Below are 21,658 nucleotides of genomic sequence, written 5' to 3'. Positions count from 1 at the left end.
AATTAACAACCAATCCCAATCAATCTATAATCATTAAAAAAAACAAATTCATCGACGAACATAAATGGTAACATCTTAACATAGCTCAACATCATTATTATCATAGAATTAAAGACTAACACTCTTGAGAATTGGTACAAACATTATCATTTTATAACACAATAGGTTACTCTAGAATAACATTATCATACAATAGAATTAAGATAACTAAATAACGACACTAATTGGTTACTAGGGGAAAAATATTCGTCAAATTAAAAAAAGGGATTGACCATGAAATTAAAAAAAAAAAACAATAAAAATGATTAGTTTAAGAAAGCTGGATAACAAACATATTCGAAAGACCTAAATTATACCACATAAAAAATATAAATTGTGATATAATAAGGTTGGATATAATAGAATTTAGAATTACTGGCATCAAATTTAAAAATTTTAAATATATTAAAACTAACTTTTTATCCATTTAATTTTGTGTCAATAATTTTAAAATAAAAATATAGATAATTGTTTTTTTAGTTGATTTCATGTTTTAAAAATAGTTTAAAGTAAAGTGTTTAAAAATAGTATGAAATGTTTAGTTATTTTTTTCTCTATTCACCGAATAAATTTAAAATATACGAAAGAAACTAAAAATATATATAAAAGAAACAAAAAAAATGTATTAAAAAAAACTAAAAATAATAATATAAAAGAGATTTAACAAATATAAAAAAAAAAAACAAAAAAAATGTATAAAAGAAACTAAATAAAATATAAGATGGAACAAAAATGATAGGTTGAAATTACACCGTGACAAATCCGTGTATAAAGGTTAATTAATTTTATAAGTTTTGTTCGGTCAACTTGAGGTTTTTCTCCTGTGAACTGAAAACCGAACTAAGTCAATTTGGGTTCATAAAAAATAATTTAACTCTTATAATTCGGGTTCACGATTATCTAGTTTGACCTTAACCAGCACATAAAGACCGACTATTGAACCCAAACAATAGTGATCAATTACAAAAAAAAACTATATATTATTTGTAATGGCCTGAAACAATGATGTTCACCCTCATTTGGATGACGTTGGAACCAATTACTCGAGCAAATAAAATGTTATTACCAATATATATATATATATATATATATATATATATATATATATATATATAAAAAGGGTGTTTCCACGTCTAAGTCCACTAGCAGTTTCCACGTCCTTTTCCACACCTTTATAAAGGGTGTTTTGTTCTCCTCCCAACGAATGTGAGATATCATAATCAACTCCCTTCAGGGCCCAGCGTTCTCGTTGACTCCCATTCCTTTCTCCAATCGATGTGGGACCCTACCAAATCCACACCGACTCGTGTCTACCCCTTCAGGGAACAACCTCCTCGCTGGTACATAGTTTGGTGTTTAGCTCTGATACCATTTGTAACAGCCCAAATCCATCGCTAGCAGATAGATATTGTCCTTTTTAGACTTTCCCTTTCGGGCTTCCTTTCAAGGTTTTTAAAACGCGTCTGATGTGAAAAGTTTCTACGCCCTTTTTCACACCCTTACAAAAGGGTGTTTCGTTCTCCTCCCTAACCAATATGGGATATCAGCATCTCTTGCCATTGTTTGTCGAATTGTCTCCTCTCTCTCTCTCTCTCGATCTCCTAAGAAAATAATTTTGGCAAGCTCTCTTTCTCTCTCTCAGATTTTCTTTCGACACTCTCCGCCTTTGCCTCTACCAATACCTTATCAAAGCTTGATTGAGCGCACCAACCATCCTTAACGATTAAAAACGTCAATTAAATAAAAAGTGAAATCAATTCAATAATAGAATTACTAACATTTTGAGCGAAGAAACAAAGAAAATGGTAGACACTCTTATAGAAAAAGAACAAGAACTAGAACAAACAAGTAATTTAAGACGATAATTAGATAAATTGGGAGTCTCTTGATTATTATAATGGAGGCAAGCGTGTGAAACGAGGTCGTACAAGGGTAACGCCTCATCGGTTCTTCACATCAACGCCCAGGATACGACGGGGTATTGATTTTAAGTGGGGTTTTTTCTGTACATTCCCATCTCGTTTCTTCATCTTTCCAAATCTTTTATCGGCGAGTTCTGCTGCATTTCGTGTTTATTCCGATGCGGAATTTGGTAACCCAGGGGGGTTTTTGCTCATAATCCTATTTAGGTTTCTTTAAGCTTGTGAATTTTCGATTGCGTTGATACTATAAAGTGCGTTGGAGGCTGATTTTGGACCGATTGTATCGTGGTTCAGCTTCAAAATCTCAGAATTCACTTACCCTTTTACGGGTTAATCTTAGGAACATGGTTTCTATATCGGGTTCGGTGTTCTTCCCATTAACAGTGCCCGATTGTTCCTCTCGATCGCGTAAAGTAGCTGTTCTTGATAATCACAATTCGTTTTGTTTGAAGAAAAAGGATCAGAGAAGGATTGTTTGTAATTGCATTGCGCCTCCGCCGTTCTTCAAGAGTGATGGATCATCTACCGTAAATTTCAATGTACATCATTCACTTTTTTACTTATTTCTTTGTGTGTTTTCTGTGTTCCTTGAATTGGTCGCTTCACTGGATTTGAATTGCTGTGATTGTGTTCGATTTTCATAATTTAGTTGAAATCTTTAATTGTTTAACGTATCTGTTCTGTCTTTGTGCTCATTGTAAACAATAGATCTCTCCTTACTTTATGAATTCAAGTTGATATACTTATATTTTGTATAATATGGTTCATATTTACCGATGATTATATTATCAGGACTCGTTTACATCGGAACATTTAAGCCGAGATAATGAGGGCGAGGACGAGTCTGATGTTCTCATTGAGTGTAGAAATGTCTACAAGTCCTTTGGAGAAAAGCATATATTGAGAGGTGTGAGCTTCAAGGTGATTCATAGTTCATTTCCTTTTTCATTTTTATGCAACTTCTCTCTTTTGATAATATATAGATGTAATTGATTTCTTTTTTGCCAAGAAAATAAGGAATTAGTTGTTTTTGCGTGTTCTATGTACACTTCCATTGAGGCTTCTCTACTTCTAGTTTAATATTGTTTTGCTGAATCTTATTAGTTGTTTTTGGGTTACGCTGCTATGGAAGTGAGAACGTGGTACTGTTTTTACCAGATTATCAAATAAATTGTTGTCATTGATAAAATTTTTCTCCTTGTCCCTGTGGATGATTCACGTTCTTCCTTTCGCGTTCGGGAAGGGAGGATTAAGAAAATCCTATTGATTGGAGCTTTCTCTAGACCTCCGGGAAAAACATGAAAAAAAAAAGGCTTGAATAGTACGATCCATCCGTCACCTCAGAATGAGAGGGGCGATCTTGTAGTTCTTGGTCTGTGAAGATACGTTGTTAGGTGCTTCGTTTTATTTTCCCATTGAGGTTAAATCTAAACCTGTGCTCGAGAGATAGCTGTCCATATACTGATAAGGGATGTATGGATTCTCGAGAAGAGAGAAGCCGAGGTGGTCATTGAGTGCAAAGAGAAAGAGGTGGAACGGTTGTGATTATTGTAGTTTCAAATGCATTTTTCTGCTATTATTGAACTTCTTTTGAGCCTTCATGGATGTTCCTCTTCCTCTTTGCTTCGGTCTCTTAGTATCTATTCATGTCAATGAACATAGCATCTTTCAACAATTTCCAATAATCAGCATCAACATGAGTCTATGATTCTGGCTGTTGGGGTATGGTCCGATTACATGGTTTTGGGAGGAACAGGTTGTATAGCGTGACGGATAATTAAAGTGCGGTAAGAAGACATATACAATGCATAGGATGCTTACCAAGATTGGTGATATCAAAGCTTTACTGATCTAGACTCAATAATGGGTTAATTTTTTGTCCGATCTCTATTGATTTTCTACTTCAAGGCTTTTCATCCTTTTTTGCATTCCAACGAAACGTGGTTCCTACTTTAAAAGAAAAAAAGCATCATCATCAGCTAACTTTGGACAGCTTATCAACTTGAAAGAAGAAACAACCTTGGAATGCAATAAATCGTCATATTGTTAGTGGAGAAGTATGTATGTTGTATATATCGTATATCATATATCTTCTCGTTTATGTGATTTCCTTCCGATGGCACATCTCATGGAGGAAGAAGGAAGTTTCGGGTTTGATAGGTATTTCCAGGGTTGGCACCCTTCTCTTTTGTTGTACTGTTTCATAGCTTGGTCTCATTTACTCTTCAGCTTCATTTGCAACATTACAGAACAAGAACACTAAACCGCATCGGGATTCTTACAGCTCTTCACTCAGCTAACTCCGTTTTTTTATATTTAGTAGTTTTAATTATCTTTGAAAATATTTTACTTCCTCTCTTATTTTTATTTGTATAGATTAGACATGGAGAAGCTGTGGGAGTTATCGGGCCTTCTGGTACTGGGAAATCGACAATACTAAAGATCATTGCAGGTCTTCTTTCTCCAGACAAGGTAAAAAATTGTCTTTGATTTCACATTGCATTTTGCTGATGTTTTAGTTGTATACATATTCCAGATTTCCAGGTATATATGATTACCCTTATTGGATTTCTGGTTTTGTGAACAGGGAGAGGTATATATTCGAGGTAGAAAGCGAGTTGGTTTAATCGATGATGAGGAGCTATCTGGTCTTCGAATTGGATTGGTTAGAATTGTCTTTTAAGTTGCATATAATTCTAGAAATTATTTGAAAAATGACTTTTTATAGAAGTATGAAATTGTGAGATCCCACATCGGTTGGAGAGGGAAACGAAATATTCCTTATAAGGGTGTGGAAACCTCTCCCTAGCAGACGCGTTTTAAAACCTTGAGGAGAAGCCCAAAAGGGAAAGCCCAAAGAGGACAATATCTGCTAGCAGAGGACTTGGGCTGTTATAAATGGTATTAGAGCCAGACACCGAACAGTGTGCTAGCAAGGACTCTAGGTCTCCAATGGGATGGATTGTGATTTAACAATCCTTCATCGGTTGGAAAGGAGAACGAAGCATTCCTTACAAGGGTGCAGAAATTATTGATGTTAAGTAAATTTATCGTATCCCTATCGAGTTAAGCTTTTAAATTCCATTGTGATTTAACAATTCTAGATTTTAAATTCCTTGTTTTTCATGATTCTATGATTCTAGAAACTTGTTTCTGTATAATAAATCATATGAGCCATTGAGTTTCTTTTTAATCCTTAAACTGTTCATCCTTTCATTTCTCTCTGGCTGTAGGTTTTTCAGAGTGCAGCTCTTTTTGACTCCTTAACCGTGCGGCAAAATGTTGGTTTCCTTTTGTAAGAGACTAATTTCTTTAAAAAAAATCTCGCCACGATTTTCGTTATATTATTCCATGAACTTAACCTGTATAAAGATTTCAGTATTATCTCATTTGTACTTTTGTTTACTGCTTAGGTATGAAAATTCAAGCTTGTCTGAAGATCAAATTTCAGCATTGGTAACTGAGAACTTAGCAGCTGTTGGACTGAAGGTTTGCCTAGCATTTATTTATATGATAGCCATCTTCTCAAATCTCCAATTTGTTTCATTTTAGGCAGTGCTTCAAAATTTTCTGATATTTCGTATGTTAAACTTTTATTTTGTTAGGGAGTTGAGGATCGGTTACCTTCCGAATTATCAGGTGGAATGAAGAAACGAGTTGCTTTAGCTCGGTCTATAATTTTTGATAACACAAGGAAAGAAATTGAGCCAGAGGTATCTCCGTTATTTCTGTATGGTTAGATTATTATTAAAAGCTTCGTTTCATAACCATTTGGCTTTTTTGTTTTTGAAAATTACTATCGGAGAAGAAAAGCCAATAGAATGTTGGACAAAAAGTCGATTATGTCTGAATGTCCTTTCGAACTTATCTAAGCAAGCATTCTAGTTGTCACCATGTCGTTCTAGGTCATCGTTACGTTTATTTTCTGTCCAACATTGTAACAAATCTTTACTCCAAGAGTGGTTTTGAAACCTTAATGAAAAATCTTGGGCAACTTTGCAACTTTTGAAAGCACTTCGCTTACGTTTTCATAAATCATCACGAACTCACAACTGCAATTAGTTACTGGGTATTAATTGGACCTTTTTTTTTATGAGCTATTTGATCGACTAAAGATAACTTTTTTCATGACACGTGTGATTATTTGCCAATGCTTACGAGCTGTATGGCTGCCTTGTTGACTGTTCGATTTACTTTAGATGACTACAGTAATGGCACCTTGTTTCGTGGCCATTGACACCGACTGTGATTGCTCACGTAAACAGGTACTCTTGTACGATGAACCAACTGCTGGACTCGACCCAATTGCATCAACTGTTGTTGAAGACCTTATACGTTCTGTACATATTAAGGGTGAGGATGCTAGTGGGAAGCCTGGCAAAATTGCATCTTATATTGTAGTCACCCACCAACATAGTACCATTAGGAGAGCCGTTGACAGGTTACAATTTTAACTGCTGTTTTATGAGCTCTTGCTGCTTATAAGGTATAATTGATATTGCTGCCAAGTCCCTGAAAGAACAACATTTGATATTTTGTAGGTTATTGTTTTTATATGAGGGAAAGGTTGTCTGGCAAGGAATGACCGATGAATTTACAACATCGACAAATCCAATCGTTCAACAGGTAAAGAAAATAAGTGTATTTTTAGACGTTTCGACAATGTTGATGTGATATTTGTGGCAAGAATTGCTGTCATAATCCTTTTAACTTGGTCGTTGAGTGCCAAACTAATGAGTATAGCTTAAGGAGTTGTTTGACATATAAGCTACATGTATTAGGGTAACCACTTGCTGTCTTTTAGATGCATAGGCATTTTCAAGGTACATGAGGGTTAGATAAATTGGAATTAATACCTCGGACTGATATTCCGAGATCATCTCGTTAGGTCTTAGGCTTGTAGTGTTGCATTCTGCGTGGAGGCACGGTGAAGATATTGAACACTTGTTGTGGGGTGCCAGTTTGCTCATACTTTGTGGGGTAATTGCTTAAGTTCGTTCGGGTAATGTTTGGCTCGAGGCCAAGGGTTGCGATGCTATGTTTGATGAAGTGCTCCATAATTCCCCGTCTTAGGATGAGCATAGGTTTTTTGGCAAGCTTGTTTCTTTGTTGTATTATTGGGAAATTGGCTGTAGAGAAATAGTAGAATTTGTAGGGAGGTTGAGAGATTGTAGGAGGATATCTTAGAGGTTGTTAGGCTTAATGTATCCTTATGGCTTGGTTTATGTTAGGTAACCAGAACCACGAGCTAACTGAGAGGGCTAGAACCTCTCCTCCTAGACCAATCATGCACAAAATTTTACACACTAAGCCTGTGAGATCCCACATCGGTTGGAGAGGGGAACGGAACTTTCCTTATAAGAGTGTGGAAACCTCTCTCTAGCAGACGCGTTTTAAAATCATGAGGTTGACACCGATACGTAATGGGCCAAAACGGACAATATCTGTTAGTGGTGAGATTGAGTTGTTACAAATGGTATCAGAGCCAGACACTGGGCAGTGTGCCAGTGAGGATGCAGATCCCCCAAGGTGGTTGGATTGTGCGATCCCACATTGGTTGGAGAGGGGAATGAAGCATTCTTTATAAGGGTGTGGAAACCTCTCCCTAAAAGACGCATGTTAACCTTGACCTGGAGGGGAATTCCAGAAGAGACAGTCCAAAGAGGACAATATCTACTAGCGGTGGGCTTGAGCGGTTACAAATAGTATTAGAGCCAGACACTGAGCGGTGTGCCAGTAAGAATGCTGGCTCCCCAAGAGGGTGGAGTTTGAGATCCCACATTGGTTGGAGAGGGGAACGAAGCATTCCTTATAAGGGTGTGGAAACCTCTCCCTAGCAAACGCGTTTTATACTCTGAGGGGAAACCTATAAGGGAAAGCCAAAAGAAGACAATATTTGTTAGCGGGGTAGGCTTGGGTTATTACAAAGCTAGATGCCCAAAACCCTTAACACTTTGTACCACTCTAACCATTTCTTATGAAATCCCCGGTTTATCCTTCCTCAAATACGTCCGTACGCGATCTTTGATAATTGGATTCTTTTAGATCAAAATCCTATTCTGTACCCAGTGGGTGGACTCTTTTTTAGTGTCCTTGTTCTTCATTTTTTTCTAATGGAAGCTCGGTTTCTTAATAACGTGAATTATATGCATGCATATACTCGCACTATATGGTATACGAATGATTGAAATGCAAGGGAGGACAGTTTTCTTCTCTGGTATACTTTTGGGGAAAAAAAAGTACTTGTCTAATATAATTCGTGTCACGTTTTTGTTCTTATTTTCAGTTTGCATCGGGAAGCTTGGACGGTCCGATTAAGTATTAGCAGGCACGCTAAGTTGCTAACGATCATGTACTTTTAGATTAGACATAGCACCATTCCTATATCTTTGGAGGCAACAGAGTTTAGTTACTGAAAATATAGAGAATTTCTAGTGAACCGATTCTACACATTTCTGTAATTCTGTTTCCTTTTGTTTATAAAGCTTTAATGTCTGCATGCTCCTGCTAGAATAATATAATGGTTAGATATTATTCTCCATTCACCTGGTTTCGATAGGTTCGTTAACTTGAACTCGTAATTTTGTATCTAATAAGCCTTCGATTTATGACATCCCGTTTAAAATTTTGTATCTAATTAGTTGAGTACTTGACAAGATAGTTAACTCTCATGTACTCGATCCATTAGCGGCAATACTATTTATGAAATTTTATTGAACTATAAACAAACTACAAAGATCAAATTTGTAATTTAACCTAACGTTTAACCCAGCATCAGCGGCTCTGGTGGCACATAACCATTGTTTTGGGTATCAACATCATCACCTGTAACTGTTGGAATGTGCCAGCTTCCATCTTCACCTTCCTGGAATACGCTCAACATTCGTCAAAAGTGAACGTCATATTCGCGCTTTCACTAGATAATTAACGATTCGACATGTTAATCATCTCACCTGAATCACAACTGAATAAAAGGGGGGCATGTGGAGTCTTAGTCCATCTGTTGATACCGACAACTGAACTTGTAAATCACTCGGTGGAGTGTTATAACGATGTTGGTTGATAATGAAAATATTGACGTTGATATGAATATAACTCAAATTTACAAAATGCAAACTATTCATAGAAAGTCGATTTTGAGGAGAAGATAACGAGGAAGATACCTGATGCGTAGCAATTGGAACAAGAGATCCCTCATTTCATCATTCGTCACCAGCAAACATTTAGACCGTACAGCAGCCAAAGAATACCCATGGGTCCCCTTTAGGCATCGAATTTGAAGATGTTTATCAGCCCACAATTTTCGTAGTCTACCACTAGCAGATATTGTCCTCTTTGGACTCTCCTTCGGATTTCCCCTCAAGGTTTTTAAAATGTGTCTGCTAGGGAGAGGTTTCCACACTCTTATAAAGAATGCTTCGTTCCCCTTTCAAACCGATGTGGGATCTCACAATCCACCCTCCTTCGAGGCTCAACGTCCTTACAGGCACTCGTTCCTCTTTCAAATTGAAGGGGGGTGGATACCCATTCGTTCCCCTCGCAGGCACACTGCCTGGTATCCACTTTAGTGCTCAGTGTCCTTGTTGGCACACTGCCCAGTATCCACCTCCTTTAGGGCTCAGCGTCCTTGTTAGCACACTGCTCACCCCCTTCAAGGCTGAGTACATGTCTGCTTTAATCACATGTATGGAAGTTCAGAATAAATGAACAAGAATTAAAATAACAATAATGATGCAAGGATATGCAACTGAGCTTTTCAATGATATGCACAGAAAGTAACAAAGAACTTGAGCTCATACTATTAGTGAAACCTTGAAATGTGTTCAAATATTCAAGTAAATAACTCGATTATTGAAAGAAAGATGCATATCAGTCGTCATGGGACCCAGGAGGAGTAGCATAGAGAGCACCACAATTTGTCCATGTCTCTATTAATTTCTTATTATTAAGGTTCTATGCAGACCTTCCAGTGACACGATTTTCATGCAAAATTATGAGTGACAATCTCTTTGAAGGACTAAGCTGATGCATTTGATATAGAATCTACCATAGACATTTCTATTAGACTTCTCATGGATTAGAAAGTTCGATTTCATTTTAATCACACATATATCTATGTGAGATCCCACGTCGGTTGAAGAGGGGAACGAAACATTTCTTATAAGGGTGTGGAAAACTTTTCCTAGTAGATGTGTTTCAAAATCTGAGGCTAATGGCGACACGTAATGGGTCAAAGCGGACAATATCTGCTAGCGGTGGGCTTGGGCTGTTACAAATGGTATTAGAACTAGACATCGGGCGGTGTGCTAGTAAGGACGTTGGGCCCCCAAGGGGGGTGGATTGTGAGATCTCACGTCGGTTGGAGAGGGGAACGAAACATTCTTTTTAAGGGCGTGGAAACCTCTCCCTTATAGACGCATTTTAAAACCATGAGACTGACGGCGATACATAACGGGTCAAAGTGGACAGTATCTGCTAGCGGTGGGCTTGGACTGTTACAAATGGTATCAGAGCCAAACACTGGGTGGTGTGCTAGTAAGGATGTTGGGCCTCCAAGGGGGGTGGATTGTGAGATCCCACATCGGTTGGAGAGGGGAACGAAACATTCCTTATAAGAGTGGAAACCTCTCCCTAGTAGAGGCGTTTCAAAACCGTGAGGCTAACAGTGATACGTAACGGGCCAAAGCGGACAATATTTGCTAGCAATAGGCTTGGGCTGTTACAACTGGCATCAAAGTTAGACACCGGGCGGTGTACCAGCAAGAACGCTAAGGGGAGGGGTAGATTGTGAGATCCCACATCGATTAGAGAAGAGAACAAAGCATTCCTTATAAGGGTGTGGAAACCTCTCCTTAGTAGACGCGCTTTAAAGTCGTGAGGCTAACGATGATACGTTATGGGCTAAAGCAAACAATATCTGTTAGCGGTGGGCTTGGGGTGTTACAAATGGTATTAGAGCCAGACATTGGGTGGTGTGCTAGCAACGACGCTATGCCCCCAAGGGGAATGGATTGTGGGATATCACATCGATTAAAGAGGGGAACGAAACATTCCTTGTGGGATATCACATCGATTAAAGAGGGGAACGAAACATTCCTTACAAGAGTGTAGAAGCCTTTGTCAATATCCTCACTTGGTCGGTCAATATCCTCGCTTGGTTCAAGAGAACTACAAGAAGAGCACAAATGGAGCAATACATTATAGTGATGTTGGTTAAGCTGGATTCCATTACTCCTTGTCTCGTCGTAAAGCTTAAGTGCTTCGACAACTTGTCCATGCCTCGAGCACATATCTAACTTATGTTTAAGCACTCCCTCGGGTAATTTCTTGAGGACTCTCTTCCTTGATCTTTTGGGGACTTTATTGGTAGAAGATGCTGAGGTTTCATGAACAGATGATATGGCAGATAAAGCAACAGTACTATATTTCACTATGCTTTTTGAATATAGTGCAGATCGACAGCCATAGACTTCGAGGCTAGCTCGAAGAGTATTCCGGCGGGGAAATATCCATGGAGTTTTAGTGAAGTATGAAAAGAAGGGAGAAATTAACAAGTGAAGCCACAAGTGAACTTCCTAGAATCATCATTCAAATACGGTAGTCCAGAAGATTTCAATGGTACTTTCCATCACATTTGATAACTACAATCAGCCAGAACAGATGAACAACCCACGTTCATCTAAGCGTAGTTTGCCAATAGCTTGTATAGAACATGACAAATACAGATGAATTAGTACCATTTTCAGTTCACTAATACATATAGTTGGAAGCAAAACTCACAACTTAAGCCAGACCAGATGGGTATATAATAAAATCATGAAACAAATCCATTACAATGAAGGTGAAGCATAAGGTATAATCGGAAACAAGACCTAATTCATCCAAGCAGCACTAGATAACCCAGAATTGAAGCAAACCCACCAAAAAGAACACGCTCTAGAAATTAGAACAAGAGAGAACAGTTCCACAAGTCAAGAGGTTCAAATCACAACATTTACTGAACAGTCCAGACATATTTGTAATGAACTTTACTCACCTATCCTTAGCTTGCAAGTTTTGAACCCTTGATGGTTCGACTTCAGCAGGCTCACCACTGTCGATCAAATGCCCATACACTATGGATTTCCTATAATGGGACCTAAGAAATTCGTGGGTTTGACTCAAAACACCATAAAAAAGCATCATAAACTAGACCAGAAACGAGAAGCTCACCTCAAATTATCGTTGAACCCACGGCCGCCGACTAGCCATTTGTCGGAATGAGCGTCGATCACGTGAAGAAGAAGGCAGAGACGGTGAAAGTGGAGATGATCGAGGTGACAAGGCGTAAATAAACTATTTCGTTTATATACCAACTAGTTTAAGAGTATTTAAGAGTATTAATTCAAAATTAATCCAAAATGAAAATTAGGGAAAGCCCATCTTAAAAACTCGAGATTTTTGGGTTTTCTTTTGGAGAAAACCTTCCTTTTGTGTAATTAACGCTACCCCTTGTAAATTGGGCTGCCTCTGTTCACCCGTAATGCCATTTCAAGAAGGGGGGGAAAAAAGAAAACAGAAGAATCTCTTTCATTCCTCTGTATAAGTGCTCTCTTTCTCTCTCTAAAGACATTTCTTCTCTCCCACGTCTGCTTTTAAATTCATTTCACTTGGAGGGCGGTATTTTGGATGTTGTTGCCGAGTGTTTTACGGTGAACGTTGTTGGGTATTAAAATTTGGGCAGTCTTTTTGCCTCTTTTACTAACAATCTTCTGGAATTTCATGGAAACATGAAGTTTTCCGGTTGTGTAAGCACCCCTCATCTTCTTCTTCGTCTTCTTCTTTTCTGATCTTTTTCCTTTTGAATAAACTTTTATTTTTTGCGTAATGTAATGGGTTCTTACTGTCTGTTTGGTTTGATTTGGGGTCTTTTTGGTGTCTTTGAATCCAACAGTTCGATGGATATCAATCAAGAAATGATGGGTGTTGTTTAATACGCATCTTTACTGAAGATTAATTATACCCTTTTCTTTGTGGGGTTTAAGGTGCTTGCATCGGTCTTTATGGACACGGTTTTTGTGGGGTTTAAGGTGCTTGTATCTGTCTTTATGGACATGGTTTTGTTTCATTGCTTATTTTGAGTTGTTTTCTTTGCAGTTGCCCTTGCTTGCAGAGCAAAAGAGCAGGAATTCACGTCTTTGTAGAATTTTTCCAACTGTTTCTTTGCTTTGTCTTGTATTGTTCGTGGGGAGTGCATATGTTGCACCACACTACAGGGAGGTATTCTTTCATGCTCTTTGAAGATTTTGAAGTGTTGGTTGCTGTCCCTATGAATTGAGTATTGGGTTTTTACGTTGTTTTGTTACCAATTATCATTGTGGCACCAAGGGTTGCCTTTGGTGGTCAAGTCTCGAGATGTTTGGAGATACCCTTCAAGGTCATGGATTTATAAGTCGTTGAAAGATTAATATGTTAAATCCTAAGTATCTCTTGAAGTTCACTTTAGGATGGGCAAAGTCTCTTGTAGAGTAGCGGTATCAAAGAGTGTCTTGGTGGTCAGGGCTCGAGATGTTTGGAGATACCCTTCGAAGTCTTCGATTTAAGTCATTGAAAACTTAGGCCGTCCATAGTTACTTCCTACAGCTAACACGTGTCCAGCAGGAACGCTCAGTGCAATCAAATGTGAGCTGCTATACCGAATCCCCCGCTGCCCATCGGTGATCGAGTGGTAAGGCCATGATCCACAGAGGAATAGATCACTCATTCTTCCATAAAGGACAGGTGCACGATCTCTTGAAGTTGGCTTTAGGGTGGGCAAAGTCTCTCATAGAGTAGTGGCATCAAAGAGTGTCTTGGTGGCCAGGGCTCAAGATGTTTGGAGATGCCCTTCAAAGTCTTCGATTTACGTCATCGAAAACTTAATAAGTTAAATCTGGTTCTTTTCCTCTGCGAGGGCCTTCTGTAGTAAACCCCCTATGGGAGGTTGTCCATCGTTGCTTCCTACAGCCAACACGTTCCAGCGGAAACGCGCAGCGTAACCGAACGTGAGCTGCTATACCGAATCCCCCACTGCCCATCGAGGACTGAGTGGTAAGGCCTTAATCCGTAGGGAAACATATCACTCGTTCTTCCATTGGGGACAGGTGCACGATCTTTAGAATGGGTGAAGCTTCTTGTAGAGTAGTGGGGTTGAGCTAATTACTATATCAGTTTGTTTACAGAGGACTTTTCAACTTATATTTCTTAGTTGTAGCATTTTTCCAACCTCCATTCAATGTTTGGTGGCATGTGGATATCTTCTCATTGAACATTTAGAAAGATATGTTTGGTTCTTTCTCTGCAGAGAATTCCTAGATGGGGAATAGATGGTTTAGTCAGTTCGAAGTTCAATAAATGTGAGGTTCGTTTTCTATTTCAACCATTATTACGAGAATAAACTCATTTTTCGTATCGACCTTATTAACTACACATTACTCAAATGATTTTTGCATTAGAATCAATGTAGGCCAAATGGAAGCGAGCCGCTACCTAAAGACATTGTTGTCACTGCATCTAACTTGGAAATGCGACCACTATGGGGCGCATCGAAGCATTCTTATCAGGTCATGGATCGAGATCAACGACTTCATGCTTGTTCTTGTTGATTCTCTTATCTTAGTACTTCTACTGATTGTGTGCATAGCTCGAAACAGAATCCCGTTAACTCATCAAGCAACTTATTCGCCACGGCTGTTGGGATTAAACAAAAAGATCTGGTGAACAAAATGGTAACAAAGGTATGAAGAGGAGTTTAATCATATTGCCAAATTCAAATCTCATGTCCATTAATAGTGTACTTATTCATGATCATTCTACAGTTTCTTTCTAGTGACTTTGCTGTGATGCTTTTCCATTACGATGGTATCGTGGACGAATGGAAGGACTTCGATTGGAGTAATCGTGTTATACATGTAACTGCGATCAATCAAACTAAGTGGTAGATTTTGTTCACTCTGTTCTTTGAAGTTGCTGACTTTAACTTCGTTTCACATTCTTGATCTGTTCTTGATTCGGTAATGTCTAGGTGGTTTGCCAAGCGTTTCTTGCATCCTGATATTGTGGCCGAGTATAATTATGTCTTTCTTTGGGATGAGGATCTTGGAGTTGAGTATTTCAATCCAAAACAGTAAGTTGGCTGCAAGTTTGTGGATAAGAAACAAAGCTAAGAACGTGATAAATGTCTTCCGACCAGCTTCATTGTTCTTCTCCCTGTTTCATTACAAGGTATGTGCATATTATTGGAAGTGAAGGGCTAGAAATATCGCAACCAGCACTTGATCCATATGAATCGGAGGTGCACCATCAAATTACTGCACGTGGGAGGCGATCGACCGTGCACAGGTCTTCCCCTACTCTTGTTTTGTATTAATATTCATGAGAGCAAGAATCTCGTAGCTTCTTTACTGGGTAACTGATGAAGTAATGGATATGTTAGGAATTACAGACCTTCATGATGGTATGATATTGTCCTTTTTGAGCATAAGCTCTCGTACCAATGGAAATGTATTCTTTACTTATAAACTCAGGATCAACCCACTAATTAGTCGATGTGGGACTCCTCTCCCAACCATCCTCAACAATCCTCCCCTCGAACAAAGTACACCATAGAGCCTCCCCTAAAGCCTATGGAGCCTTTGAACAACCTACCTTTAATCGAGGCTCAACTCCTTCTCTGAAACCCTCTAACAAAGTACCTTTAATCGAGGCTCTGGTACCATGTTAGGAATCATGGACCTCCACAATGGTATGATATTGTCCACTTTGAGCATAAGCTCTCGTGGCTTTACTTTTGGTTTTCCAAAAAACGTCGTACCAATGGAGATGTATTCCTTACTTATAAACCCATGATCAACCCCCTATAGTCGACGTGGGATTCCTCTCCCAATAATCCTCAACAAGATAGTGCAGTAACTCGATGAACCAATAACTCACAACATGTTTTCTCTGGGTATTGGACAGTTCCTGGGGATCCGCTTAAAGATCTTGGACATGTTTTCTCTGAGTCATCAATCATTGACATTTTGATCTATGTTTTATGTGGTTTCATCGGTTGTTTACTGTTGTATGTTCTGTCTTTGGTCGGTCACTCCTGCAGGAGAACTTTTAAACATAGTAATGGTGGAAAAGATTGTGATGTCAACAGTAAAGCTCCTCCATGCACAGGGTAAGGCAATTATCGAAAGCTCTATGCTTAGACAGCTGTTCTAGACATGTGCTGAAGTACAAAGTGTTTGTGCCTGAAAATGGATATCTTTTGTTGCAGATGGATAGAAATGATGGCCCCGGTTTTCTCCCGAGCTGCGTGGCGTTGCGTTTGGTATATGATCCAGAATGATTTGATCCATGATTGGGGCTTGGATATGCAACTGGGATATTGTGCACAGGCAAGAGTTAGCAGTCATCTTGTTTTCCTTAAATACTTAGCTGCTGTTGTTTGAAACGTCGAGCTCTTTCCTAATAGGGTGATCGAACGAAGAACGTTGGTGTCGTTGACGCCGAGTACATAATCCATTATGGACGACCGACACTTGGTGGTCCAGAGGAAAATGAGGTTGAAAATATGATAGTTTCTTTTCATCTTTCTTAAGCCTCACGAACATCAAATCACAAAAGGTTTCTATGTTGCAGACATCTTCCAAGTCTCATGTAAAAGATCATAGAGCCGATGTAAGTTTCCGCACACGTGCTCGCTTTCAGTTGTTTCGATCGAGTCTAGTCTACCTTGTTCGTGCTAATGAACCTTTGATAACTCGGAGAATCTGATCAAATAACCCTTTTAGGCTTATGATCACAATGTTTAAAACAATGTCGAGTCCATCTTTATTTCCCTTGAATTCAAATTCATCCGTGCAGGTGAGAAGGCAGTCGTATATTGAACTAGATGTATTTAGAAAGAGATGGCAGAAGGCTGCTGAGCAAGACGAGTGCTGGCAAGATCCGTACGCTGAGACAGTAGAGGATAACACATGATAATACGATCGTTTGACGAAATGGAATGATCTTGTAACAGTGTACGTTGTCGTTGAAGTTGAGAACATGGCAACGTACATGCCATTGGTATTCAAGGACGACGTGGAAAGGGATGATCGTGTATCAGCAAAGTATGCAGCGGAGATCTCTACGTGAAATCTCGGGTACGAATTCTAATCTTGTTGTGGTGTTCTGTATTTAAAATGCTGTAAAGTTTCTACTTATGTTGAAATATGTTGTAAGTGTTACTTGGGGTATACCATTTAGAGTTGCATTGGAAAGAGAATTTAGAGTAAAGAAACAAAATATTCTCTTAAGTTCAAAATGAGAGCTGCTTTAAAGTGCATTGAATTCCGAACATCCTATCACAAACTATCTTTCTAAAGAAATTTCGTCCCTACGTATTACAAGTTTGTGTCTCGTGCTCTTTAGGGATCAGGGGCATATCCAACGAGAAACTTGCTACCGTTGTTGATGGCCTTGTTCCTAGAAACAATATACTTTCAAGAAACAATGAGATGCTGCCTTGATCTTTCTCTATCTCGAACCCCAAACTCCATAATAATGGTAGAGTAAGAGGTAGTAAGATTGTCTTGACCCAAAAGCAGATACGGTCCGGTATTCCCTTATGGAATAGCTTTTTGTGGGTAAGGTGATGTCTTATAAGGACTAGCTCTTCCGAGGTCAAAAGCAAAAGTACAGTGGACCTCACAAAGATCACTCCGAATTTCACCGTTTTATCCCGTTTGATTTTGGGATAGGCAGCTAGTACTAATCTAATAAGTGAAATCGTCGTTGTTCGAGCAATCTACTTGGACACGATCTTTTCGATACAAAATTGAAAGTTTAGGTTTCTATTAGACATAACGTATAATTTCAAATAGACCAATCCCTTTTTAAAAAATTATTATTACTTTGTATTCCTTTTTTACCCTTCAAATTCAAATTTATTCCTTTTGGGCCCTTTACAACTGGTTCCCACTCCCATTGCCAAAAGATAGAAGAGCTTCAGTGTCCATTTTGAAGTGCAGAAACTTTAGAAACTACAAATATTTTAAATAATCTTCAAGAAAGAAGGCAATAAAAGTCATCCACTGGATTGCTTTTGCTTTTTCAAAAGCATATCGAAGAGCCACGAGCCACGGGCGGCCTGTTCGTGTTTGACTCGTGTCAGTCAAACACTTGTTAAGTATACTAGACAGTACCAAATGCTTGTTAAGAACAAATAAGATAAGTGTTAGACCCGTGTTTGATGCGACAGTTTTCTGTGTATACTCTGTTGCTTTAGGGAATAAAATAAACGACTCGTGTCCGAAGTTGATAGATAGAACAGAAAGAAGAAAAAAACTAGAGCAAAGAATTCGAAACTCGAATCAGTAAAGCCTCTCATTATATATTCTTTAATGGTTTTTCTATTCTCACTCTCTCGAACCCGAGTCGAGGGAGGGGTTGTTCAATGTGTCCTCCCTCGTGTTCGTTTTTCATTCACAGGTCTAGAAAAGAACATTGACAGACTCATGTACAAGGTTTACGACATGGATAGAATCAGCACAATACATAACCAAAAATTGCTCAAAAGGGTCGAGTTAGTCATGCTCAACAACTCGAAAAAGAAAAACCAAACTAGAATCTAGAAAGAGAAGTAATGTGATGGATATGTAGCCTAGCATGGTGTAATAGCCCAAGCTCACAGCTCATTACGTACCGTCATCAGCCTCACGGTTTTAAAATGCATCTACTAAGGAGAGGTTTACACACTCTTATAAGGAATGTTTCGTTCTACTCTCGAACCGACGTGGAATCTCACACATGGTCAAAAGGCATAGTGTAATCATCAACTACATACCAAGTTGATACCAAATATCGTATACGTGTAGATGTATGTATGTACACAGGTAAATATCGTATACGTATGGACGTAGTAGCTCAACAAAAAAGGGTCCAAAGGGCAGAAAATAAAATAAGGGAAACAAGTCAATAGTTAGATGTCCTCAAGGCATCACATGGGGTGTTGCATCAAAGACAGAGGTGAATTAGATTCTTCAAAACACTCTTCTCTAGGCACTTCATTTTGACATATTTGAATGCTCAACGCTATGAGTCCCGAAGCAGACACCGAACGAATTAAGAAACAGATGACGAATACGATAGCTTTTACTCTCGAAACTATAAACGAAGTTATACCACTCTAACTCTTCCAACCCCTTAACTCGGCCCTCACCAAATAAAAGATTTGGATATACACAAAACAAAAGAAGCTTTTTCTTATTCCATTGTTGAAGAAAAGGAGAGGAATTAATTGGTTGTCTTATCAAACCTTGACTACTAGTGTTTCTTTGTTCTTTATTAGGACGCTCGGCCCCTTAAAGAATGGATTGTGCGACCCCACATCGATTGGAGAGGGGAATGAGTGCCAACGAGGACCCTGGGCCTCGAAGGGGGTGAGTTCTAAGATCCCACATCGATTGGAGAGGGAAACGAGTGCCAGCGAGGACGCTGAGCCCCAAAAGGGGTGGATTATGAGATCCCACATCGATTGGAGAGTGAAATGAGTGCCAGCGAGGACGTTGGGTCTCGAAGGGGATGAGTTCTAAGATCCCACATCGATTGGAGAGGGAAACGAGTGCCAGCGAGGATGCTGGGCGCAAAAAGGGGTGGATTATGAGATCTCATATTGATTGGAGAGTGGAACGAGTGCCAGCAAAGACGCTGGGCCTCGAAGGGGATGAGTTCTAAGATCCCACATCGATTGGAGAGGGAAACGAGTGCTAGCGAGGATGCTAGGCCCCGAAAGAGGTGGATTATGAGATCCCACATCGATTGGTGAGGGGAACGAGTGCCAACGAGGACGCTGAGCCCCGAAAGGGGGTGGATTGTGAGATCCCATATCGATTGGAGAGGGAAATGAAGCATTCTTTATATGGGTGTGGAAACCTCTCCCTAACAAACGCGTTTTAAAACTTTGAAGGGAAGCCCAAAGATGATAATATCTGCTAGCGGTAGGTTTGGGCTACTTCAAGGGCAACGTGAACGGGAACCCTCTAAGTTCATCAAGTAAGCAACACACAAAGAGGGATGAATCAACCATCAAACAAATATACAATGAAAAGTAACATGAATACTTGAATAAGCCAACAATTTATACAATAAGAACAAACATAACTCACTTCATGAAACTCTATACATCATCTTACAATGCCAAGGCTTTCCCATATCATTTACCATCTAAACATACTCAACAAACGGCAGCAACAGCTCCATTATCAAATGAAAGCATATTTCCTAAAGAACAGCAAAAAAGAGAAGAAAAAAATGGTAATCAACCTCACAATCCTATCTTCAGGAACGGCCACTTTCTAAGATAAAACCTGGAACTAAGAGGATTTGGGAGACATAATTCCATTAAAACTATAAACAAGAAAAATTTCAGGAGAGATTCCTTCAAATCAATCCTTTCCTTTCAAGAACAGAGCAACACAGATGATAAATGACCCTAAAATCTAAGGAATAACATCATATTCATGCATAATATATAGGCTAGATGTTGCATCCAAAGCAGTTACAGGATTTGGGAGTGAAAGAACAGAACCCAAATGGCCTATTGGGGATATTGCAATTGATTGCATAGCAACAAGGAGAAGGTAAACAGAGGCCCTTAGCACCTCCACAGCAAGTACAAGGAGCACATACTTGAAAGCTTCCGAGTCTTCTTCTAGTTTCATTCATCTCCATGATATTAATTTTCCCCTCCTCGATCAGTGGCACCATCTCTGATACAGACCCAGTTGGCTGATGAACAACAAAATCAAAAACGTTCATCAAATTGAACTCAGAAAATGAAAATGGGATCGATGAATTAAAGGAAATGGTGAAAAGTGAACTCACTTGATTGAAATTTAGTTCGTTCTCAGCCGCTAAAACGGCGAGAAACAGCAAAAGAACGAGGGAGAATCCAGCGCCATGGCTAGACATCATGCAACTCGGAAGGAATTGGAACTGTTGAACTGTGCGGAAATGGGGTTTTGGGTTGAGATCGATTTAGAACATGAAATGGGTATTGAGAGATGGGGTTGAATTGGGAAGATGAACTTGGGAGGGATTGTTAGAGATCTTTTCATATAGAGGTTTTGGAAATGAAGGGTTTAGAGGAGAGATTTTGATGGTGGTAGCGTGTGAAACGCGAAGCCCATTGCTGGAATTGATGGAATTGGCGGAATGTCTTTTGATTTAACGTTAAAAAAAATGGGAAATCTTCGGTGCTTTGAAATGGGCTTTCGGCTAAGTATGAATGTGAGAGATGTGATTATGTGAAAAATATGAATCAGTGGATTTCTTTGCTTTAAAACGAAGCCATCCGACATCATTAATCAGCTGTGATTCTGGTCTGTGAGCCTTTGAACCGTAAGAAATACATTATTTTACCGACGATTATCTAATTCTTGAAAAAGACAGATTCATAGTTATTCTAAGCATATACCATGGACGAACCTAGGATGATATGGAATGGGATGAACACAAAAGTTCAGAAACTGAAATAGAATTAAAGCCTTTTTTGCTAACCTCTTAATTTTTTTTTAAAAAAATTGATATAATTTTTTAAAAGTTTCTAGCTATTGAATGTTTGATCTCTGTATAAGAAATTGAGTATTCAGGTATAGCATAGTACAGGTGAACGTTTTGGAGCTTGGCTTTAGTAAACTGAACTAATA

At 38.9% G+C, this 21,658-nt stretch overlaps 3 protein-coding genes across 4 annotated transcripts; 2 read left to right on the top strand and 1 right to left on the bottom strand.

The window, feature by feature from the left end:
• The first annotated feature begins 1,948 nt into the window (after positions 1-1,948).
• On the top strand, positions 1,949-8,502 carry LOC111439208 (protein TRIGALACTOSYLDIACYLGLYCEROL 3, chloroplastic-like). The gene is made up of 11 exons (XM_023076985.1): positions 1,949-2,017; positions 2,302-2,500; positions 2,754-2,882; positions 4,338-4,433; positions 4,549-4,626; positions 5,195-5,256; positions 5,375-5,450; positions 5,567-5,674; positions 6,227-6,402; positions 6,503-6,587; positions 8,248-8,502. Exons 2-11 carry the CDS (start codon positions 2,306-2,308, stop codon positions 8,284-8,286), a joined length of 1,044 nt encoding a protein of 347 aa, XP_022932753.1. The 5' UTR covers positions 1,949-2,017; positions 2,302-2,305; the 3' UTR covers positions 8,287-8,502.
• Positions 8,503-12,160: 3,658 nt separating this feature from the next.
• On the top strand, positions 12,161-17,307 carry LOC111439192. 2 transcript variants are annotated; one of them, XM_023076967.1, is made up of 13 exons: positions 12,161-12,277; positions 13,098-13,220; positions 14,284-14,340; positions 14,435-14,542; positions 14,633-14,716; positions 14,798-14,916; positions 15,004-15,105; positions 15,204-15,320; positions 16,075-16,143; positions 16,243-16,363; positions 16,441-16,530; positions 16,608-16,646; positions 16,833-17,307. In XM_023076967.1, the coding sequence occupies exons 1-13, from the start codon at positions 12,221-12,223 to the stop codon at positions 16,947-16,949; spliced, it is 1,203 nt and encodes a 400-aa protein (XP_022932735.1). In that variant the 5' UTR covers positions 12,161-12,220; the 3' UTR covers positions 16,950-17,307. The 2 variants fall into 2 exon arrangements, with proteins under 2 accessions (XP_022932735.1, XP_022932743.1); XM_023076975.1 differs by lacking the exon at positions 12,161-12,277 and adding an exon at positions 12,483-12,748.
• A 2,740-nt stretch (positions 17,308-20,047) lies between these two features.
• LOC111441094 lies at positions 20,048-21,255 on the bottom strand. The gene is made up of 2 exons (XM_023078015.1): positions 20,835-21,255; positions 20,048-20,738 (listed from the first exon to the last, which is right to left on the bottom strand). The coding sequence occupies exons 1-2, from the start codon at positions 20,922-20,924 to the stop codon at positions 20,487-20,489; spliced, it is 342 nt and encodes a 113-aa protein (XP_022933783.1). The 5' UTR covers positions 20,925-21,255; the 3' UTR covers positions 20,048-20,486.
• Between the last annotated feature and the right edge of the window lie 403 nt (positions 21,256-21,658).

Source organism: Cucurbita moschata, unplaced genomic scaffold, assembly GCF_002738365.1.
Source record: "Cucurbita moschata cultivar Rifu unplaced genomic scaffold, Cmos_1.0 Cmo_Scf00003, whole genome shotgun sequence".
Classification (NCBI taxonomy): Eukaryota; Viridiplantae; Streptophyta; class Magnoliopsida; order Cucurbitales; family Cucurbitaceae; genus Cucurbita; species Cucurbita moschata.
Note: the sequence above shows the minus strand (reverse complement) of the source record. Positions and strands in the feature narration are given on the sequence as shown.